Source organism: Brassica napus, chromosome C5, assembly GCF_020379485.1.
Source record: "Brassica napus cultivar Da-Ae chromosome C5, Da-Ae, whole genome shotgun sequence".
Lineage (NCBI taxonomy): Eukaryota > Viridiplantae > Streptophyta > Magnoliopsida > Brassicales > Brassicaceae > Brassica > Brassica napus.
This window is the reverse complement of record NC_063448.1, coordinates 7,741,808-7,764,713: the sequence shown is the minus strand read 5'-3', so window position 1 is coordinate 7,764,713 and position 22,906 is coordinate 7,741,808. Positions and strand designations below refer to the sequence as shown.

General features: G+C 34.5%; 4 protein-coding genes across 4 annotated transcripts; 1 reads left to right on the top strand and 3 right to left on the bottom strand.

Moving 5' to 3' along the window:
* Positions 1-2,041: 2,041 nt before the first annotated feature.
* Positions 2,042-5,048, top strand: BNAC05G11690D. The gene has a single exon (XM_048758121.1). The coding sequence runs from the start codon at positions 3,996-3,998 to the stop codon at positions 4,221-4,223; it is 228 nt and encodes a 75-aa protein (XP_048614078.1). The 5' UTR covers positions 2,042-3,995; the 3' UTR covers positions 4,224-5,048.
* On the bottom strand, positions 4,913-6,437 carry BNAC05G11680D (glyoxylase I 4). The gene is made up of 3 exons (XM_013894306.3): positions 5,817-6,437; positions 5,621-5,726; positions 4,913-5,354 (listed from the first exon to the last, which is right to left on the bottom strand). Exons 1-3 carry the CDS (start codon positions 5,969-5,971, stop codon positions 5,091-5,093), a joined length of 525 nt encoding a protein of 174 aa, XP_013749760.1. The 5' UTR covers positions 5,972-6,437; the 3' UTR covers positions 4,913-5,090.
* Positions 6,438-11,557: 5,120 nt separating this feature from the next.
* BNAC05G11670D (TSET complex member tstD) lies at positions 11,558-13,061 on the bottom strand. Its single transcript, XM_013894294.3, has 4 exons — positions 12,859-13,061; positions 12,192-12,305; positions 12,034-12,113; positions 11,558-11,942 (listed from the first exon to the last, which is right to left on the bottom strand). Exons 1-4 carry the CDS (start codon positions 12,960-12,962, stop codon positions 11,746-11,748), a joined length of 495 nt encoding a protein of 164 aa, XP_013749748.1. The 5' UTR covers positions 12,963-13,061; the 3' UTR covers positions 11,558-11,745.
* A 3,820-nt stretch (positions 13,062-16,881) lies between these two features.
* On the bottom strand, positions 16,882-17,556 carry LOC125587047 (secreted RxLR effector protein 161-like). The gene has a single exon (XM_048757164.1). The coding sequence runs from the start codon at positions 17,554-17,556 to the stop codon at positions 16,882-16,884; it is 675 nt and encodes a 224-aa protein (XP_048613121.1).
* Positions 17,557-22,906: the final 5,350 nt, after the last annotated feature.

Below are 22,906 nucleotides of genomic sequence, written 5' to 3'. Positions count from 1 at the left end.
TTTTATTTAAGGAAATAAAATATCATATCATATCATTATATCATATAGTTTGACCAACTTATGTATCTAACAACATATAAAAATCGAATGTGGACCTACTTATTTTTCAATTGAATGTAATTGACTACCTAATTGAGTGCCACCTATGCATTGGGGCCTCTTTTAATTAATACAAAATTGAAGTTACATCTTTTCAAATGTTCCTCAATTAATATATAAGGGATGTATCCACCTGTGATTACTCTTAGCTTTTGGTCGTCTTGTGCGTCGTTTTGATATCCAACCACTGTTTTAAAAGGTGTCACATCTTGTAGTTTTGAGTTTAATATTTGGAAAAAAGTTTATGGGATACACAATGTTTACTCTAATACGGTAGAAATTATCCAATGTATTCTAATGTGTCAAAAACTATCCAATGTATTCGAATGTGTCAACAACTATACCAAGTTTATGTTAATACATGCCCACATATACGAAGTCAGGGGCTGTTCATTTCACCATCTGTCATCTCCATCCAGATGATCCATTCAGATTTTTGAGACTGTTTGTTTGTCCATCCAGATGGTTCATCTAGATAAATCATCTAAATGAATTTTATGTTTGTTTCTTTATTTTCATTTCCATCCAAATGAGTTTAGTAAATAAATTACCTATATACCCTTGTCTTGATTTAATCATATGTTAAAATTTGTTACAATAATAACTTCTAATAAACAAAAAAATTGATAAAAATGTATTTGAAAAAAAAACTGTAGAGTTTCAAACTAAAAGAGTATTAATAATAAACCGACTGTAACTTCGGTTTTGGCGGAAAAAGAATTTTTTCGGTTTTGACGAAAAACGATATTTTTCGATTTTGACGGGAAAACGATATTTTTCTATTTTGGCGGGAAAATACAATTTTTGGTTTTGGAGATAAAATGTATTTTTGCGGTTTTTGAGGGAAAACGAGATTTTTTTGTTTAAGCGGAAAAACGCGTTTTTCGGTTTTTGCGGGAAAACGAGATTTTTTTGGTTTTGGCGAGAAAATACAATTTTTGGTTTTGGCGAGAAAACACGTTATGTGGTTTTGGTGGGAAAACGTGTTTTTGCGGTTTTGGCGGGAAAACGAGATTTTCGGTTTTGGCGGGAAAACACGTTTTTAGGTTTTTGCGGGAAAACAAGATTTTTCGGTTTTGGTAGGAAAACGGCAATTTTCGGTTTTGGTGAGAAAACACGTTTTACGATTTTGGCGGGAAAACGCGTTTTTGTGTTTTTGGTGTGAAAACGCGTTTTGTAGTTTTGGCATGAAAACGCGTTTTTCGGGTTTCGCGGAAAATGCGTTTTGGCGGGAAAATATGTTTTTTCGGGTTTCGAGGAAAATGCGTTTTGGCAGGAAAATATTTTTTGCGGTTTTCACGAGAATCAGTTTTAGCGGGAAATGCATTTTGATGAGAAAACGCATTTTTCGGTTTTGGCGGAAAAACACGTTTTGTGGTTTTGGCGGGAAAACGTGTTTTTGTATTTTGGCGGAAAATGTGTTTTGGGGTTTTGGCATGAAAACATGTTTTTGCAATTTTGGCGGGAAAACACGTTTTTGCAATTTTGTGCGGAAATGCATTTTTAAGGTTTTGGCGTGAAAAATTCGATTTTAAGTTTTCAAATGCGTTTTTGTGGTTTTGTCGGTTTTCGTGTGTGACAAAATGATATTATGTTTATGTTTGTAATTAGTGAATTACATCAGGGGCATAATAGACATATTATACCATATTGAATGAACAATCTTCATCCAAATGGTCCAAATTGGATCAGCTGAATAGACTTTAAAATTAAGCCTAAATATTCGAAAGTCATCCGGATGGATCATCCGGATGAGTTGCACTTTTAGTGCCTAAACGAACAAAACTCTCATATCCGTCTAGATGACTCATCTGGATGGAGAAACGAGCAGGCCAAGAGATAAAAAATAAACAGAGCGAAAGAGGGAAAACAAAGAGAGAAATGGAATTGGGTGGAGGGTCCAACAATGATTCACTCTCTTTCTGCAATTGAGTCTCCAGAAATCACACTATCGCACACTAATTACTCCAATGATAGTTCTTAAAACCTGATTTTACATTTTTCCCAGCCCCACATCTTTTTCAAGGAAAAAAAACGAAATTAGGTTGTTGGGTTTGTAATCTCTCTCAATCTCTTTCACTCGGTCTCTCTGTCTTGTTCTCTCTCTCTCTGTTAGAAACCCCTAAATCGATTTTTCTTTACAAACTCTAACAATGTCGTTTTCTATTTTTTCGGGTTAAGTGTTTTCTGTGTGTAGGTAGGGTTAAGAGAGTTAGGTTGGGTCGGGGTATTTGGTTTAAGTTGAGTTTTTTTATTAATTACGGATTGACCCTATTAATTTAAATTAAAAATTAATTAAATCCGTTTATGATGTTGCCACCACATAATTATGAACTTTGTATATGTGACATGTATTAACATAAATTTGATGTAGTTTTTGATACATTCTAATACACTGGATGGTTTCCATCGTATTAGAGTAAACATCGTGTAGATGAGAAATTTTTTTCCTTAATATTTATTATCCTAAGTGTCTCTTAATACGGAGCAATCCACCACAGTTCCATAACATAGTTAGAAAATGACATCTTAAACTATAGTATTTTTTGCTCAAAAAAAACTATAGTGATTCAAGTATTTAACTTTTAATGTGCTGAAATATTGGATTAATGTTTGGTGATGGCCAATAACAGTTTTAGAGTAAAATTGTGGACATACCACCCATGTACGTTGGCTTTGAGCCAATAATTTTTTTAAATCTGGTATAGGTTTGAAATATGATTCAATGGATCTGCCTAAAATTTGTTAGTTGGGTTTGGAGTTAGGTTAGATGCAAACTTAAGCCACATGATCTCTTCTTTGATCTCTTCTTTGATCTTCTCGGTAAAAGAAACAAAAAAGCAGGGAGGGTTACCGGAGGGGAGACAATAGGAATAGATGGTGACGAGTTAAGGAAGCTAACCTCGATGCTTAACCCGTAGTTCTTGACGTGTAAGCAATATTTTGTGAGAAATTTGTCAAAACTTTGTTGGTCAAAATTATATTTAGCTTTTTAGAATCTTGCTTCCTTGTTTCTCCGAATTGACAACGTCAAATTCAATAGTTAGGCAACATCTTTTACATTTTGTACAAGCAGAATCTTAAATTTGATGATGTCTTAGTAATAAAGGACTAGTGCATGGCAATATGTATATATATTTTCTTATAGATATAAATTGGTATCCGCTTTTTAAAAAATAAAAACATATGTATTACCAGTCATTTCAATATAGGATATGTGGTATCGCTTTAGAAAAAAAATTAAATTAGTTAATCGCTGTGTTTGTCATATTCATATCTGTTACCAAGAAACGCGAATCAATTTGAAAAAACAAAAAAAAAAACAAAAAATGATTTAGTTAGATATACATTTAGAGTTTGTATATTATAAACAACTTTACAATTCTTTAGACTCATATTTATAACCGTCTAAAAATTCAATTTTTTTTCTATTTAGGAATACATACTTATCATAGAAAATATAATTTTCCTAATTCTAAAAGGCGTACAATTCCCCTAGATGTTAATTTTGATAGCAAATTTATATTCCTTGTGACAACATTTTCAGAATTAAGTCATTAACAATAGCATAACTATATCTTTTGCAGAGAATACATTTCACTAGAATTATAAAATGATAAGTAAAGTAAAGGCGGTGGTTTCAGGATGGTTCCTCTTGCCTCTAAGTCGTGTACATAACTTGAGATTCAAGATTCCTTTTTATTCCTTCAACATTCAAATATGGTTTCTGTAGAAACAAGACTTATCGTTTCCTTCAAATCTTATTTATTTTATAAAAAGGTGTTATCAAAATTCACCTATAAATACATAGGTTCGGAGCATCCTAAATATCAACAATTCACCTTCTCTCCAAAACCCATCAAATCAGGAAATACAAGCCTTCTAGCATATCAACCATGAAAAACAACAACAACAACAAGAAAAACATGAAGATGAATTCGGGACAAGAGAGTGGTAATGGTACTACCAACATCGTTATTACAGAGACAAGGAATAAAAAGGTAGAGAGGAAGGCATCGATGGACGTGGACCAGTGCGCGGAAGCTTTCATCACAAATTTCAGAAAGCAGCTTCTTCTCCAGCGTCTCGAATCCATCGACAACATGCTCTCTCGGGGCCTTTAAAACTATTTATGAATGCACACTTGTTTGTATGTATTACTACTCATGTATTATTTATTTATTTGGTTGACTCTGAAAGGTCTAGTATGCAGTATTTGAGAGAGAATAATTGTCATTTTAGGTTACACTCCACTTTCATGGGATTTCTATTTAAAACTAGTTGATAATGAATTATATGTTTATTTATTTTACTTGTTTGTTGTGAATTCTGATGTATAACACCATCGTACTAAAGCAAAAAACAAGAGAGCATTCAAATTGAGACAAATATCTTCTTGTATATGACTTTTCTTATTATATTTGTGAAAACTCAATACAACCCTAGAAACCCTCTAGATAAACCTTTAAATGGAATGCTGCTACAATTAGGTAAACTGTATACACTTTATTTTTCTTAGATGTATTGTGCCCAGACTTGTGTATATTTTAGGAGAACCTTTCTGAATCCACTATGATTTAAAATCAATTAGAACAAAAAATATATATTTAGCACGTTATATTGGTTCTAAGATTTTCAAGGGATTCATTCATAAGAGTAAACGATAACTTATTTTTTTATCATTTTTTGAAAAGAAAATTAAATATTTTGAGGATTTCAAGAATCATAAATAGGTTAATTCAATCTAGATATACAATACGGCACAAAAAAAACGTTGTAGGACTTGATAGGAACCAACAACAAAAAGACAAAATACATGTAAGCATTATTGCATTAATTCTTGGTTATATCATATAGTAAGAAGAGCAAGGAGAATGATCATTTCCTCGAGTGGAATCACATTCACTGATTCACGTCGGTCACTTATTCATTACACTCCAAAACAAGCACACCAATACATACAAACACAATGACAACAAAAACAGAGATTGTTAAGGGTGGACCACTTGGTGGATCTGAGTCTGAGGTTGTGGCTGCACCATCTGATGAAGTTTAACTCTGGAGCAGGACCGAGCCATTCCTCCTACGAGGGGGACAACGGGGAGACTATCACAGTTGCATATCTCAATCATGAAGCCATCTGGATCGTGGAAGAAAAGCTGATCCACTTGGATCCCTCCTTCTTCAACTATCGCCCTCACATACTCTATCTCCATTTCCTCAAGCTTCTTCTCCACTGCTGACATACTCTCACACTGCATTTCCACAGTCAATAAGTCTTCTTCTTTACACCAAATGTTTGCAACAGTATCCATATATATATGCCCAAAACAGAGCAACAACTATAAATAGTTATGAAATTGGTGTGTTATGCAATAAATAAATAAATAAATATATACATATATATAGACAAATTTCTGAAGGGAAAATCCTGATCTTAAGGGGAATAGAGAGCTTGTACGTATGCACATAAATTATGTTTTATTGTTTAAAGTATACAAAGGTAGAAAAAAAAACTAACCTGGAAAGAGATATGGTTGTCTTTGGGATTGATCTCGGTTTTCTTGGGAAGTTTCTCTGGTTCTGAAGAACGCAAGAGATGTATTCCAATTCCATGTCCAAACAACCTAAACACAAAACGTTTTTTTCAATTCATTTTATTGTTTCTAGAAACTCTTTCAAAATTTATATACAAAGATAATCAAGAGAGGGGGTACCAAGCGCCTTCAAAATTTAAAGACTCAGGTCTTCGAATAGGGAAGAACCCTAACACCGTTTGGTAAAAAACCATGGATTCTTCAATGGATCGGCACAAGAGAGATACATGGTTCAGTGACGTGAGATGGAGAGGGTTTCCTGCGTTCTCCTTCATTTTTTGCTCGAGAAAATCTCCTAAATAACAATGGCGTCGACGTCGTATAGTCGAGGTTGATTAGATGAGACGATTGCAGAATGTTATAACTGTAGTTGTGGGGGATATATATAGATGTGTAGAAGGAAGGTAAATTAATATTGGATAACTACGCAACTTATCTAATGATCAAAATACATTGGCCATGATGATGTATTTATAGAAGGACTCTAAGCAAATTGCAAACTATGGATTTTTAAGAAAAAATATTAACCTTCACACTTAAACGTGTCACACTTAGGCATATATACCATCGTATTTTATAGGATTTGGATTTACTAAAAACTTAACAAGATTAACAATAATAAAGTATAAATGAATATAATCTAACTCATAATCAAAATTAAGAATGTGATCGATGAGTAACAAACAACAACTACCCAATATATAATTGAGAACCGATGTGATTGGTAAACATGGAAGGTGAAAAATATGTGAGAATAGGGCGGTTGCATACATAAAATGTTGTGATCCTGGCACTGTCAGGATGAGTTCGACACGTAAGAACTCAACCAAGCTGACTCGGACTATCACAACTTCTAGATTTTTTTCTTCAACTTAAACAATAACAAATTCGTGTCTTTAATAAGATAAGGATTATACTGAACACGTCAGCAATTTACCAAAGTAACCAAACATAAGTCTTTTGTTGTTTTATGTTGCCGTGTTATCCAGGACCGGCCTGGCCTGAGCAATGATATGTTAAACATTTGCTACAGGTCTCCGAAATTTTTGAAAAACCTTATATAGACATAAGTTTTAAAAAAATATTTTTTAAAATTCTAAACATGTAAAAATTTTTTTTTACATGAGATATTTTACAGACCCTCAAAATCTCAGGACCAGCCTAGTGTTATCTTTTGTTTGCAATATTCCGGGATGGCTATAGATGGAGTAACAAGGAACCTACCTTCCGTGAAACTATTTTAAGTACTTTTCCTTTTGACATGATAAAAAGATGTTTTTTTGGTCGTCTATAAGTTAGTAACTTTTTGTTTTTGAGCAGATATAACTTAGAAACTTACACATGCACATCATGTTTGAATTTAAAATATAACACGACAGTACGCACGTAACACTATTACCAACTAATTTGTTTTTGTCGTTGTGTTATTTTCGGTAGATAAAAACTTTCTTACTTTTTTTTAAAAAAAATGATACGAGTATAACAGTTAACTATACGAGTTGGAGAGAAGAAAACACGCACATGTATTACAACACTGTAAGGAAAAGATAGGCGGCTCTTTTCCTAAACGGAAGGCCTTCTCAAACAGATCAAAGTCGCAGCTAAAAATCAGAATCTCTAGCTTGAGATTCGATAGGCCAATCTTCTCCTACACACTGATGCAGTTATGGCTCTCCTAACTAATTGCTAGCTACCCTTCTTCTACTCATCTACACTACACTTTGTGATGATTCAAGTTTGTTTCCATAATATGTAGGCCACTTGGCCACTGAGTAAAAACTCTGCAACCCTTTTCTTTCTCTTGCATTTTAATAGAAAATCTTTTTACAAAAAAAGAAAAGATAGGCGGCTTACAATTACTTTGGATTTTAGCCTGATTGTTTCGTTTACCTAATCTAGCATGATCAAATGATATCATTTTATAGTTTCATGCCCCTATGAGAGCATCTCCAACGATACTCTATTTTTTTCTCTATAATCTTATTATATAAAACTTGGTTTTTCGAAGTTGCTAATTAACATGATCGCGACATTTGTCAATTAATTTTTTTAAGATTGTGACATTTTGTCGAAAATATGTTACAATTCTCTTTTGTTTAGGATTTAAAAAAGAATTAGAAAAAAGAAAATTATTATTACATTTTAATTGAAAAAAAAATTATTATTACATTTTATTGAACACTAGATAAGGAAAACTATTACAAAAATATATTTTATTGTTTTATTAAGGAGTTTAGAAAAGGAAAATTACTATTACATAGTCTTTTACAATTATGATTCTTTTATAGTCTATTAAAAATATTTGATAGTAATGTTTTTTAAAAAGCTTATATAAACAAAGAATAATTGTAAAAAGCTATTTGAAAGTAATTTAAAAAAAAAATATTTTGTATAGTTTTTCGTTTTTAAAAATTCTAATGAAAGAGATTATAATAGAAAATGTTATTTTTTTTAAAACAATCTTAAATAAAAACGAATTATAAAATCCTACAAGTAGAAGAAATTATTTAATAAAAATCAAATAAAAAACTAACTATTAAATAAGTGATATACCTTTTCTAAAAGCCTACAAAAATAAAAATGTAAAAGTACTCATATTATTTTCATATAAGTAACTAACTTTTCTTTTTAAGAGATAATTATATGCTAAGAAAATATAAACAAAAATAACTATTATTTTCACATCTATATTTTGGTTTAAGATTCCTCATTATATTTTCAAAAAAAAAAACAATTGCATTTACAAGAAACAACTCATTTTTTTATTATCCTTATTACATCTTATGATGCTAACATAAGTTTTTTTTAATTATGATGTTTTTTTCTTACATAAGTATGTGTGAATAGATAAATATATGCTTGTACGTATAAGAAACAATATATAATTAACCAAACATAATTTTTTATTTTAAATAAGTTAGTTGTATAAAAATCCTAAATAAGAAAGAATTATAGTGCCTATAAATACAAATATTTGTTTAATGAAAAAATCTTAAATAAAAACTAATTAGCAAAATTAGCAAAATTCCTTTTTTTTAAATTATAAATAAAATTTAATTTTAAAATTAATTTCATTTCTCATAAATAACTAATTTTATTTTAAACAAAAATCTGTCATTATGTGAAAATAACGTTTTTTCCTAAAATCCTTAATAAAATAACTTTTTTATTTTTTAATCTTAACCAAATAATATTTTTTTTCTTTTTTTTTTCAAAATTTAATGATAAACATGATACTAAAATATGTAATTAAGAATATTAGTGATTTTGAAAAAACGAATTTTGAAATTAGCAACTTTTAAAAATAGTTAATATTAGCTTGAAATAATTATTTGATAGTAATTTTATTTTTTAAAATCCTAGAAAAAATACAATTATAAAAAACTGTGTTATTTTAATTTTCTTTTCTAACACCCTCAAAACTATAAGAGAATATTTGTTGTTTTCTTTTAAAAAAAATCCTAAACAAAAGAGATTTGTATATCATATTTTTTAAGTCCTAACCAAAAGAGAATTGTGAGAAATTATTTGATAGTATATTTTAAGAGAGAATTTGATGATGAAGATGATAGTAAAAATTATTTAATTAAAAAACGAAGTGTAAAAATAGTATTGATGAATTGTAAAAATCATAATTTCAAAATTATTTTATAGTAACTAGAAATAATTATTTGATAGAAATTATATTTTTCTAAAATTCTAAATATAAGATAATTGTAAAATTTTATATTATAATACTTTTCCTTTTCTAAAATTATAAACAAAAATGTAAAAAAGTATTAAATAGTATTTTTTTTAATCGTAAATAAAAAGGAGATTTTTAAAATATAAGTTTTCCTTTTTTAAAAAATATCCTAACAAAAATAAAATTTCCTATTTAATAATAGTTTTCGGAAAAAAATTGATGACAAGTATGATGCTAAAGCTATTAAATTAACAAAAAAAATTAGGATGTTGTTATGGTTGGTATTTATGTGTTTGGTCATATGAAAATCAAACACATGTTTGATATATATATTTTCATGTTTGCTCATAAAAATTGATTATTATTATTGTCAACCGTACATATTTTTAGTCAAAAACAAATCAAGCTTCATCGTTATCTTATTACATTTTTTAGTTTTATTATGTAGTATTTTCTAATTCATTTTAGTTAAAATGTTATTCTGAAAATATATTATTAATAAATATTGAATCAAAAAAAATATTTAACATTAGATAAGTTCAATAAAACATTAAATTATTACATGAAAAGTGTATAATGTTGTCATTGCTTTTTGGCCTTATTTAACTTCCAAATTCTTTTTTAGGTATGAATGTTTTTTATAGCTCTAAGTACAAAGATGATAACAGTTTGTATATGCACCATTATAAAAAACAAATATTAACTGAAATTTATGTGTAAAAACGAATCTTAATTATAAAATAAATCTTACATAACATATGGGAAAACAAACTTTAAACTATAACAAAATGATTTTTTAAAAAATATTCTTTATTAAATTAAAATATCAAACAAAGCCCGTTGCAACGCACGGATCCAAATCTAGTTTACAATAAAGTAGAGTAATTCTATTATAGTGTAATTCTTGCTCCAATGGTGTTATCCTATAATATAATTACTTTATTATAGAATGAAATATAGAGGAGTGTCATATTTGACTCTATATTTGGAGTGGAAAAGTGACATTCCTCTGTATTTCATTCTATAATAGAGTAATTCTATTATAGAATAACATCATTGGATCAAAAATTATAATATCATAGAGTTACTCTATTTTGGTGTAAATTATAAAAGAAAAAATAGAGTACTATTGGAGATGGTCTAAACCCACCATTTAAATAGACTTAATTATTACGTTTAGAATTTTTTTTTTGGTAAAAATGAGCGTAGATTTGTCACTCACGTTAAACCCGTTACACATTTACTATTACTTTCCATCTAGCCAGCCTTTTCTTGTGTCGGAAGGCCGATAAAATTTGATATGGAATCCAACTCAAGATTAGTAAAGCTTTTTAGCATTTTCTTTCGTTTTCAAAGTTGATTAAAATAGTTTTGCTTAACTACAAAATCGAAACAACTAGTGACATATGATAAGCATACCGAGCGCATTCAAATTAAATATACGCTTAACAAGCAAATGGTAGAGACAATTAAAATGACTAGGCTTAAACTTTTATGTCCTTTTGTAAAATGGAAACACAAAAGAGTAAAATACCTACAAACGATAAAAGATAACAAACTGTAGGAAAAGCTTTCACTTTGCAGAAGTTTCCACATCAAATGGCCGAGACACATTTTTTATTTCTTCTTTAAAAGCAAGCAAACATATGTCTGAGATACAGACAAGATTGATACGTTTTTTTCTTTTCTACGGTAGCAGGAAAGTCTCTGAAGTGGACGTTGAGTTGCCTATATTGACTGTAAAGTAGAAAACAAAACCGTTTCTATAGGTAACTAAAATCAAAATGCTTTTGGTTTGTCCTGAAGAATGGTAAAACAACATGCTCTAATTGAGTGATCAAAGCGTATGAAGTTTGATCACTGATCCTTACAGCTCAGCTAGGAGGCGACAACGACTGTTCAAATACTTTACGTTTATCACTTTTGCTCTCCAGCTAAGATTACAACTAAACATAGATCATATTTAACTCGGGGAGGCTTTTAGATGGAAACATTATAATCTAAACAAATGTATTTAAGATTAGATGTGTCCAGAGACCAACCAAGATCCACTATGCTACTTCTTTATGTTAACACAGTTGTTTTGACGCCTAGCTTGTGGAAGAGTCAGTCAAATGCGAGATTACTCAAAACCAGCTCCTTAGAGGAGTTTTCACAAACAGTTACAACCGGAGACTTAGGAGGAACCTTAAAGTTAAGATTCAATAACCATCACCACACTGAACCCTTCATGTCTGGTCGAAGAACAGCAGTAGTTAACAGTATAATATTTGATAGAGAGAAGTGATCCAACAACTGACACTCAATTGATAGTGTGAAAAAAAAACACATTGTAAGGTGTGACTGGTTGAACTTGGAGTAAAATCAAAACTCAGAAGGAGGTTTCAATCTAATGAGACGCTTGATCCTGTCTTTGTCGGTGTTCTCCAGAAGTCCGTTCCAAACGATTTCATCAAGACACAAACAAATCCTTCCGTATTTGTCCAAAAACACTCGCTCTGTAGGAGGTTTCCCGCATATGTCTTTCACAGCCCCTGTTATGATAAAGATGGCTTCTGCCACTGCAAGAAGATTCAAGAAACTCTGAATGAACCACTTATCAACTGAGCTACAAAGAGAGAGAGAGAGAGAGATAGAAAGAAAGAGGCTTACAAGCAAGTTCATCGTACTCGTCTTTACCAACGAGGAAGATGCTAACATCCCCTAGCATGGTATACACGATATATACCGACCTGCAGCACAAACAAACTCTCTATTACATCCAAAGCCACCAAAATGCCACAGGAAGACTAGAGGTAGTTTGATGTTACTTGTGGCAAGCGACGAGAAGCTCCTCGTTCTTAACACCTTTGAGATTCTCAGCTCCCAACTTAACCAAGAAAGAACGCCAGGTGAGCCGTTCCTCAGCTGGCACTCCATTGAACCTACAAGATTAAATGCTTCTGATGATTTGCTACTAAAACCTGACAAGTCACATGTATAGCAGTATAGGTGATATCACACACCATATCCACTCCATCTCTCTCCATTTACATTACAGGAGATTTACACAATAAGGTGCTAATGGCATCAAGAATATCCACTACAATTAAACCAAGGCATGTGAATACTTGGGGACAAAAACATTCTAGATAACATCACAGACGTGAAACCCCTTCGCTTCAGAGTTCCTAAGCGAGACCAAGTGTACGTTACAGAGGGAAATGTTAACCTAATTTCGATAAAGCTTCAAGCTTTTAGCTCAATTCAAAATTAAAGAAACAAAGCAGAGACATGAATGAAGCTAATCGAAAACCTCAATCAACAACTTTCAGATCCATTAACGAGATCAAGAGCTAGGGCAATGGTCGAGTATGATCTTTAGTGAGCTAACCAAACACGAACCAACAAGTTTGCGATGAAAAGGAATTGACTAACAGAAGCTGCGAAATCGATGAAAAAGAAGAAGAAAAAACAATACGGATCTGGGTTGCGAACCTTTCGATCAAAACGTTCCCTACGGAATTAGCGAACAACACGGCAAGGATCATGCTTTCTTCCTCTGCGATTCCTTCGTACTCTTCTCTGTGTTCTTTGGGCATTTCCCGTAATTAGTTTTACTCGAGCTTTGTAAATTCGCTTAGGGGCCTTGTCGTAGTTTCACTTTGAATATCTGAACCCTCTGTTTCATAACAAGTCTTTCATATGGTGGATGCACATGTTGACAAAGTCCTCCTCCAGAGTCCAGCCTTTATTATTTGTTAAGCCCACGTAAATCCTTGTGAACTGGAACAACCCACTCTCTGATATATGTTAACCAGTTTTTCTTGTTAATTATTTTTTTTGTAAAGATAGTATATGTATAATTAAGCAGACACACTGAGATATTAAGTGGATGTATAGGTAGTAGATGCACTTCATAGTTAAGTTAGATGGGGGAAGAGAAGATGTTGATAGTTGAAGAAGAGGGAAGGTCAATATCAATGGAGAGTTTAAGGAAATGTGTCACTGTTCCAAGTCTATCAAGAGAAAGTAGAGACCACCCTTTTTCTTTCTTGTTACCTTCATTATTTCAGTTTCCTCTCTCTTTTCACACTCCTTGTTACCAATTTCTTTGTAGACAATTTTAAATTAAACTCTCGTCACAGAAAAAAAGGAAGAGAAAGTTTATTTACATGAAATGAGTGGTTAAGTGCAAGTTTAAAGTGAAGAGAGGACAAGTCATAAAGACGAGCACAAACAAGTACCAACAAGCTACTGATGAAGTGAAAGTTGGTGCTCTTCTTTAACCTAATTCGTTATCCCTTCACCTCCACTTGTAGTTTTTGAAAGTTAAAGAATCCTAACTTTAAAAGTCTTCACTTGTAAATATCTCTCATTATTAACACCTCCAGTTCTTTTTTTTTAATGTGATGCACTGAATGATGGTAGAGTTAATTGATATGTACTGTTCATTTAACAAAAATAATAATTAACTCGTCGCCATATTTTTTATTAAATATTTTGTTTTCGCGTTTGTGTTATAGCACTTTTTGGAAATTTATCACGTCACTATACTTCTAAGTTTGCAAATGATGAAATATCGTACTATAATTTTGGTGGACAAAAGACAGATAGCACTTGATGATTTGAAAGGTCTAAGGATTCAATCATATAGCTTTTTGAACCAAAACGTCACAATAAGACGTCGATATATTTTCTATAAAAAATGAGATAATATGAGCTGATGTTGGTGCACGATTTGTATATATCTATTTTATTAAAACAAACCAGAAATGAAAGATGCGTCCATGATCAATCAAAACTTGGTTTTATACTTCTATTTAATGCTTATTCCTCTCTCGGTTAGACAACGAACGTTTTGTTATTTATAGATTCTAGAGTACTCAGAATTTTGTTTGTGTAAGCATCTTTTTAATAACTCGTGGTATATCCTATCTTCTCTATACAATATACTTAATGCAGTTTACAAAGTTACCATCACTCATTTTGAATTCATGATTTCATTAGAAGGTCTGGTGATCTTGAATCATACATTCATACCATAATAAAGTTTCAATTAAAAAAAAAGGTTCAATATTGTTCATGTGAACTCTAGGCTGCGAAATAAATAAAATTTAAAATTTGATATATTAATGGATTCCCATTAATATTTGATTTTTTTTTCATTAGCTGTTATTGTCATGTCTCATCATGCGTGCAAATTAGATTTGAAATATTACCACTAAGTTGAAGAAAATTCTGAATGCATGTGTTTTGTGGGTGATACATGATACATATTACAAACCTAATTTAACCAACTATTTAATTTCCATGTATTGTTAGGCCTTTAAATCATACCCGTAGTTGATTTCACATGACACTTTTAATTAGAAAGCGTACTGTCTGCTTTAATCAGGAGACAAATTCGCCCCCGGATTAGGGATGTTGCTATAAATTCATGTCCTCTTGTAATAAACACTTATTATGTACAATGTAACGTTATCCTTTTTTTAAAATCTAAAATATGAATGCAATTATAAGACTAACATACAACACAAATAAGAAAAAGGTCACTTCTGGATTGTAGTTACAAATACTAACACTTTATTGGACACAAAATGAAATATAAAACAAAATATAACTATCACATATATAAATATAAACACGATATATAGCATATATGAGGTATAATTAATAATTATGGCTGTAAATCAGCAATAAAAATAGCTATATATAAGCAAATAATATTTAGTTTGTATTGAGAAGCTCCTCTATCATCTGCAAAGCAACTTTCTCTTCCTCGTCCATTACTCCTTCTTCTCCTCCTCCTCCACCGCCGCCAACCTGAGTGGATGGACCAACATCGTCTTGTGAAGCATTTTTCGTAGGCTCCTGGGAGGAGCTAGCGGGACCGAGCTCGACCGTCATGACCCAACTGGAATCAGACTTGGAACCGGCGCGTTTCTGCCAGACTCCGATGTGGGAGCTGGCTGTGTCAAGACGCAGGCAGGTGAGGGAAGGCGAAGGAGACTTGCAGCATTTCCTCAGTTTAGCGCTGAGGATAGAAGAGAGTGATGAAGATGACGATGAAGAAGATGACGATGAAGAAGATGAAATATCGGTTTTGCCCTCCGATGTGTCTCCTGTGTTGTTGTTGTTGTTGTTGTTGACGGGGAAGTTGGTCTTGGCGTTACGGCCGCTCATTAAAACGGCAGCCTCGTCGTAGGCTCTTGCTGCCTCCTCTGCCGTCTCAAACGTCCCAAGCCAAATTCTCCGTTTCCTTTGATCATGCATGTTATACAATATAGTCCGTATAAGCAATAAAATATTAAAATGGGGTTTATGTGTTAGCTAAAGAGATGAAAGCAGATGAGTAAAACGATCATGTATATATATGTTAGCGTGTGTGTGTTTGGTTGTGTACTGAATGCATCAGAAAGGGGGAATAAATGAACAACATAGAAAAAAGGAAAGAAAGAAGAAAGGTACAAGAGAGGATGACGAATCTCAGCGACCCAAGAACCCCAATGGCGTTGCCTGACACCTCTGAACTTCTTCGTCTGTACCATTTCTTACTTACTCTGAGTTCTTTTGTCAGAGAGAGAACATGAATTCTTGATGACGAGTAGTATATGTAAGATGGATGTTTGGTAAATAGTAATGTTGTATATTTATATACACTGGTTAAATTTTGGTAGATGAAAGGTTTGTACTTGTTCTTACCCTTATTACATTTGTGACGTCCTCGCTAGCTAGTCTATTACAGAGAGAGAATTTAGCTGGAGTTGTTGGTATAGAGTGATTGCTAAGGTTAAGGATGTATGGTTATAAGTGTAAAACTATTTAAATTTCGAAGATAAGATCGTATATATGTAGGGAAGGCACAAGTTGTACAAGTGTCACATGGCCGTGTACATTGTTTTTAGCATACCTACGAACGTACATCCCAATCAATTGTCCACATTGTTAGGAATCAAGTTCGTTTGATGTTAGATATGAACTGCGAAGCTGTTCAACCTCAAACCGACGTTGCACAATTCGCGACACGAACTCTCACGGAAAAACACTCAGGAACACAAACACGCAAGAGAACGAAAGAGAAACGAAATAAGAACAGGAGCACACACAGAGATTAATTGATTACCCATAGTTCACCGATGTGGCTACGTCTCTGGGGCCTGGCAAGGCAAATTACTAAACTCTTCCAAGATCACAACGGCCGTGACCTAAAGTTTGTAACCCTAGTACAATCTATCTTTCTCTGATAACTAATGCAACTCACGAGCTTTGCTTTTATATTAGGCAAGGATAGTTACAACTGATAACCGGTTTTCAATAACCGTAAACCATTGAGTAATATCTAACCGGCGGTTTAACCCAAAACGCCATATAACCCAATTGTCAATCTCGACTGGTTCAAGCTTCCAATATAACTGATTCTTCATCACCAACGTAACAATCTCCACCTTGATGATTAATCAGCTTTATCTGCAGCTACCATGTTGCCATCTCGTGTCTTGCCAGGCAATGCCAAACACCTCAGTGCTTGGCCACTCCGAGAACCCTCAGAGCCGCTTCAAACTTCTTCACAAGAACGACCTTAGTTAATATGTCTGCAGGGTTCTTCGAAGTGTGTATCTTCTCAACTGTCACTTCCCCTTTCTCGATGATGTCTCTGATGAAGTGGAGTTTCCTGCTGACGTGTTTAGTCCATTCGTGATGAACGTTGTTCTTGGCTAAACACATCGCACTCTGTGAAGCACACCAGATCTTCACTGAATCCTGCTCAAAACCCATCTCTTCAGACAAACCTCTCAACCAAATTGCCTCCTTAACTGCTTCCACAAGCGCCATGTATTCCGCCTCTGTTGTAGAAAGAGCAACCACATGTTGGAAACATGACCTCCAGCTAATGACATTCCCTCCAGCTGAGAAAACATAACCACTGATCGATCTCCTCTTATCCAAATCTGTTGAGAAATTAGCATCGCAGAAACCTTCTACCTTGAAGTTTCCATTCTTCCTGAACACTAGCTTGTGTTCCTTTGTTCCCTTCATATATCTTAGCACCCATTTAACTGCAGCCCAATGCATCAGACCCGGTCTTGACATGTACCTGCTCACTAACCCAACAGCATAAGCGAGATCACATCTTGTTCCAATCATCGCATACATAATGCTTCCTATGGCATTAGAATAAGGCACATTCTCCATCTATGTTTCTTCTTCTCCATCTTCAACAGCTTTCATCTTAAAGTGAGAACCAACAGGAGTAGTAACTCCAGTAGAATCATTCATGTTGAACGTTCGAAGCACCTTTTCAACATAGCTTGACTGAGATACTGTCAAAACTCCACCTGCACGATCCCTCTGAATGTCCATGCCTAGAATCCGCCTTGCACAGTCTATCTCCACCATGCTTTTCGAAGCTACCAACATATCATCTACATAGAGAAGTAAGTAGACATATATTCCTCCAATCGCTTCTTTCACATACACACAATGATCAAATTCACACCTCCTGAATCCGAGCTCTTTCATGAAACTGTCAAAGCATATGTTCCATTGTCTTGGAGCCTGTTTGAGACCATACAGAGATTTCTTCAGATGACACACATAGTCTTCCTTGTTCTTCACACGAAATCCCTCAGGTTGTTCCATATAAATTTCTTCCTCAATATCTCCATGAAGAAATGCAGTTTTAACATCTAACTGTTCAAGCTCCAGATCGTGGTTGACCACAATCGACAGTAACAACCTTATGGACACATGTTTTACCACATGCGCAAAGATGTCATGATAATCAACATCTTCCTTCTGTGAGTAACCCTTAGCCACGAGTCTAGACTTGTGTCTTGGCTTATCTGTTTCTGTTAACCCGGGCTTCTTCTTGTACACCCATTTGCACCCGATGACCTTCTTATTCTTAGGTCACTTAACCAGATTCCAAAGCTCATTCTTTTTCAGAGAATCCATCTCCTCTTCCATAGACCCATTCCACAGATCAGATTCACTACTATCCATAGCTTCCTGATAACTTGAAGGCTCAGTTGCAACCACATCTTCAGCCGCTACTAGCGCAAATGCTGCAATAACTTCAAAATCATTAAATCTTGAAGGTGGAACAATCTGCCTGCGAGGTCTATCTCTGGCCAGTCTATAACTTCTCTGAACTTCTTCTTGTTCTGACTCTGACTCCAAATCCCCTGACCCCAAATCCCCTGACCCTTCTTCAGTCTGAGGATTAACTCCACCTGAAACCTCATCCATACCAGCACCTGTTTCAAGAACGATTTCATGTTGAACAAGTACATGATCTCCTGAAACATCTTCTGCAGCTGTTTCTTTCTTCAGATCCTTAAACACAACATCCTCAGTAAACACCACGTTCCTACTGATAGCAAACCTTTCTTCATCCAGCAACCAAACTCTGTACCCCTTTGTACCATTCGCATATCCAGTGAATATACCCTTGATCGCCCTTGGCTTTAACTTGCCTTGATCAGTGTGTATGTATGCCACTGATCCAAACCTCCTTAGATGATTGTAGCTCGGTTTTCTTCCAATCCACAACTCTTCTGGTATTTCATTATCAATCGCAGATGCAGGACTTCGGTTGATCAAGTAGACAGCTGTAGACACAACTTCTTCCCAGAACTCTTCTCCTAGACCGGATTCATCAAGTAAACACCTTACTTTCTCCATGATTGTTCTGTTCATCCGTTCAGCAACGCCATTCTGTTCTGGTGTGTATGCACAAGTTATGTGCCTCTCAATGCCTTCACTCTTACAGAAACCATTGAACTCCGAGTTACAAAACTCCAAACCATTATCGGTTTTGAGACAGCCAACCTTCTTGTTGATTTGATTTTCAACAAGCTTCTTCCACTCTTTGAACTTAATGAAAGCTTCACTCTTATTCACCAAGAAGAATACCCATACTTTTCTTGTAAAATCATCAATGATTGACAGAAAACACTGCTTCTGAGACAAGCTTGGAGTTACATGTGGGGAACCCCACAAATCCGCATGAATATACTTCAGAGCCACACCTGAATCATGCCTTCCTGCATGGAAACTCAACTTCTTATGTTTTCCCATGACGCAACTTTCACAAAAGGCCAGGAACCCAATCCTTTCAGCATCCAGGATTCCTCTTTTAACAAGTATTTGTAAATTCTTGATACTGAGATGTCCAAGTCGTTTGTGCCAAAAACTGGTTTCATCCCTTGACAATGACAGAGTTTTCTGCACACTACTGTTCACCTGTCCAGCAACGGTCTTCCCGTCGAACAAGTAGAGCGAACCTGTCAAGGTGCCCTGGAGCGCCAGCATTCCATTCTTATAGAATCTGGTTTTCCCTCCTCCACTTGAGTGCTTAAAACCAAGCATATCCAGAGTACCAGTGGAGATCAAATTCCTGTTGAGCTTCAGAATATACCTCACATTTGTGAGAACCTTAACAATTCCTCCATAGGCCTTCACGTTTATCGTTCCTATTCCCTGAACTGCTACAACGTTGTTATCTCCCAACAACACTTGTCATGTATTGAGCTCCTGAAACTGATCAAACCAATCTCTCCTTGATGTCATGTGATAGGAGCAGCCAGAATCGAGAATTCATTCATCCTCATGCCTATTGTCAGATACAGACAAGGCATCATCCTTTTGATCCACTACAACAACAGCTTCTCCAGATTCATCATCACCATACTTCTTCCTACGAGCATATCAATCCTTCTTCACATGTCCTTCTTTATTACAGAACCAACACTTGAGTCTAGAACCTGAGACAGATCTCGATATTCCTTTGTCCTTCCTACCACTGCTACTCGCCGTCTCTCTCTTATCAGATCTGCCACGAGCAAAGTAACCTTCACCATTCTGCTGCATCAAACCAGAGCTGTAATCTTTCGACTCCTTAATTTCTAGCTCCTTCGACCTAGCAGCACTCGTGACTTCCTCAAGGGATAATGTTTCCCTTCCATACTTGAGTGTTTCCTTCAAGTAACTGTACTGACTTGGAAGTGATTCCATCAGGAGAATCGCCTGAACTTCCTCAGATACCTGCACACTTGAAAGATTTGAAACTATCTTCAAGAATTCATCAATGTTCTCATCAATTGTCTGAGACTCCTTCATCTTGAACGTGTAGAATTTATGATGCAGATATATCCTATTCGGTAAGGACTTAGAGAGATACAACCTTTCCAATGTTGACCAACTCGATGCAGCGTCAGTACACGCCTCGATCTTCCGCAGTACGTGATCACCAACATTAAGGATGATAAGATTCATCGTTTTCTCAGATCTATCCAACTTCTCTGACTTTTCCTTCTGCAGCCTCTCTTTAAACACATCTTCATCCTCGTCTGCCTTAATCACAGACTTCAGAATTGATGTCTGCTCCAACAAGACATCCTTCAACCCCAAGACTGAAAGATGAGCAAGCATACGCTTCTTCCACAAGGAGAAATCTCCTTTGCCATCGAACCTCTCTACCTCGATCCGCACGTTCTTCATTTAATTCAACAGCCCTAATTCAGCAACCTTGATTCAACAACCTTGAGCTCTGATACCACTTGTTAGGAATCAAGTTCATTTGATGTTTGATATGAACCGCGAAGCTGTTCAACCTTAAACCGACGTTGCACAATTCGCGACACGAACTCTCACGGAAAAACACTCAGGAACACGAACACGCAAGAGAACGAAAGAGAAACGAAATAAGAACAGGAGCACACACAGAGATTAATTGATTACCCAGAGTTCACCGATGTAGCTACGTCTCTGGGGCCTGGCAAGGCAAATTACTAAACTCTTCCAAGATCACAACGGCCGTGACCTAAAGTTTGTAACCCTAGTACAATCTATCTTTCTCTTATAACTAATACAACTCACGAGCCTTGCTTTTATATTAGGCAAGGATAGTTACAACTGATAACCAGTTTTTAATAACCGTAAACCATTGAGTAATATCTAACCGGCGGTTTAACCCAAAACGCCATATAACCCAATTGTCAATCTCGACTGGTTCAAGCTTCCAATATAACTGATTCTTCATCACCAACGTAACACACATCATATAGCTACGTTCGTACTACGCCTCCCTCATGTTTAATTTGATGCTTACTTATATTTGTATATTACTTCGTACGTACGTCTAAGCAGTGGTGAACCTACGTTATGTGGGGAGGAGGCAGCTGCCCCCACAAAAAATCTAAAAGTAAATATATTTCCATTAGAAACTACAAGTTTTCCATAGCATAGTTGGTTCCAGTCATCTGTCTGCCCCCTCAAGATCACTGTTCGAATCCCTTCCTGAGCTGTTTTTTCCCTTTTATTTATTTATGCCCCCACAATTTTTTTCTCCAGATTCGCCACTGCGTCTAAGCCTTTTGTGTTTACCATTACTTGCAAAGTATTATGATTAAGGCCGAGTGGGAATTAAGAACCAAAAATGTTTCATTTATATACGTCGTATGTTGGTTAACAACCAACCATCGTCCAAAAATATCATTATCAACCTGATCTTATGCATGGACTTCCCTCACATCTTAATGTAGATGGTATGCTTTTCTTATTCTTATTCTCAGATATATTGAGCTATAAGCCTTAGTTGGGTCGTAACTGTGAGTACACTTAAGGTTGTAATATTTTAGAAGATTAATCAACCGTGAAAGATTGTCACATACAGCAATCACGAAATAGGCGCTGGAAAAAGTGGGTTGTTCACTCGCGATCAAATATAACACATGAGATATACATCATAAGACACAAACACACACATATCTAGAGGAAGAAAAGTTAATAGAATATATTAGTCAACACAAGTTAAAAGTAAAAGAAAGGACAAAAATTTAAAGAAAGGGTGGTCCATATGCAATTAGTAGAAGGTTTTGTCGAAAATGTTTAGTTGGTTGCAGTACACTCTGCCTAAGCCCTAACTGTCGGTTTGGGTCCAAACTAAGGCTGTTTATGTGCCAATTTCATATATATCTCGTTTAATATTTGAGCAAACATATTTAACCTAATGTATGCTTGTATTTAAACATAATAATATGGTATATACTTTTTGTTTCATTGGTGCTAAATTGATGATTGCTTGTCATCCACTACAAGAAAACATGGGAGTAACGACTACGATTTACGACTACAAATGTGTAGTCGTAAATTACCTTCGACTTTACGACTAAGTTACGACTACCTGAATGTTCGTCGTCACTTAGACGTAATTTTGCTACTAATAGTTTTCGTCGCAAATTGGTCGTAAATTAACTTCTCGTTTACGACTACACTTTCATGTAGTCGTAAAGTAGTCGTAAATATACGACTAAGAAACATCGACGTTGTACCATCTGATTAACGACCAATTTACGAGGAATGCAGTTGCACATTGGTGGTTACGTTATTATCAAACGTAAATTCGTTGTAAACCCAAAATTGAAATTTCCCTATAAATATGATCTTCTCCCTCATTCTTAAGATGCACAAAAAAACGAGAAAGAGTAAAAAAAAAAATGTCTAGAAATATCTATGAGCTTCGGAGTTGGATGTATGCGCA

What these genes read in the sequence shown, in the direction of transcription:
- BNAC05G11690D (XM_048758121.1), top strand. Translation starts at nt 3,996, where the DNA reads ATGAAAAACAACAACAACAACAAGAAAAACATGAAGATGAATTCGGGA.
- BNAC05G11680D (XM_013894306.3), bottom strand. Translation starts at nt 5,971, where the DNA reads ATGAAGGAGAACGCAGGAAACCCTCTCCATCTCACGTCACTGAACCAT. An exon ending in TTAAATTTTGAAGGCGCTTG is followed by an intron (nt 5,727 to 5,816) that starts GTACCCCCTCTC and finishes TTTTGTGTTTAG; the next exon opens with GTTGTTTGGACATGGAATTG. An exon ending in ACAACCATATCTCTTTCCAG is followed by an intron (nt 5,355 to 5,620) that starts GTTAGTTTTTTT and finishes GTGGAAATGCAG; the next exon opens with TGTGAGAGTATGTCAGCAGT.
- BNAC05G11670D (XM_013894294.3), bottom strand. Translation starts at nt 12,962, where the DNA reads ATGCCCAAAGAACACAGAGAAGAGTACGAAGGAATCGCAGAGGAAGAA. An exon ending in GGGAACGTTTTGATCGAAAG is followed by an intron (nt 12,306 to 12,858) that starts GTTCGCAACCCA and finishes TTAATCTTGTAG; the next exon opens with GTTCAATGGAGTGCCAGCTG. An exon ending in CTTCTCGTCGCTTGCCACAA is followed by an intron (nt 12,114 to 12,191) that starts GTAACATCAAAC and finishes TTTGTGCTGCAG; the next exon opens with GTCGGTATATATCGTGTATA.
- LOC125587047 (XM_048757164.1), bottom strand. Translation starts at nt 17,556, where the DNA reads ATGGAGAATGTGCCTTATTCTAATGCCATAGGAAGCATTATGTATGCG.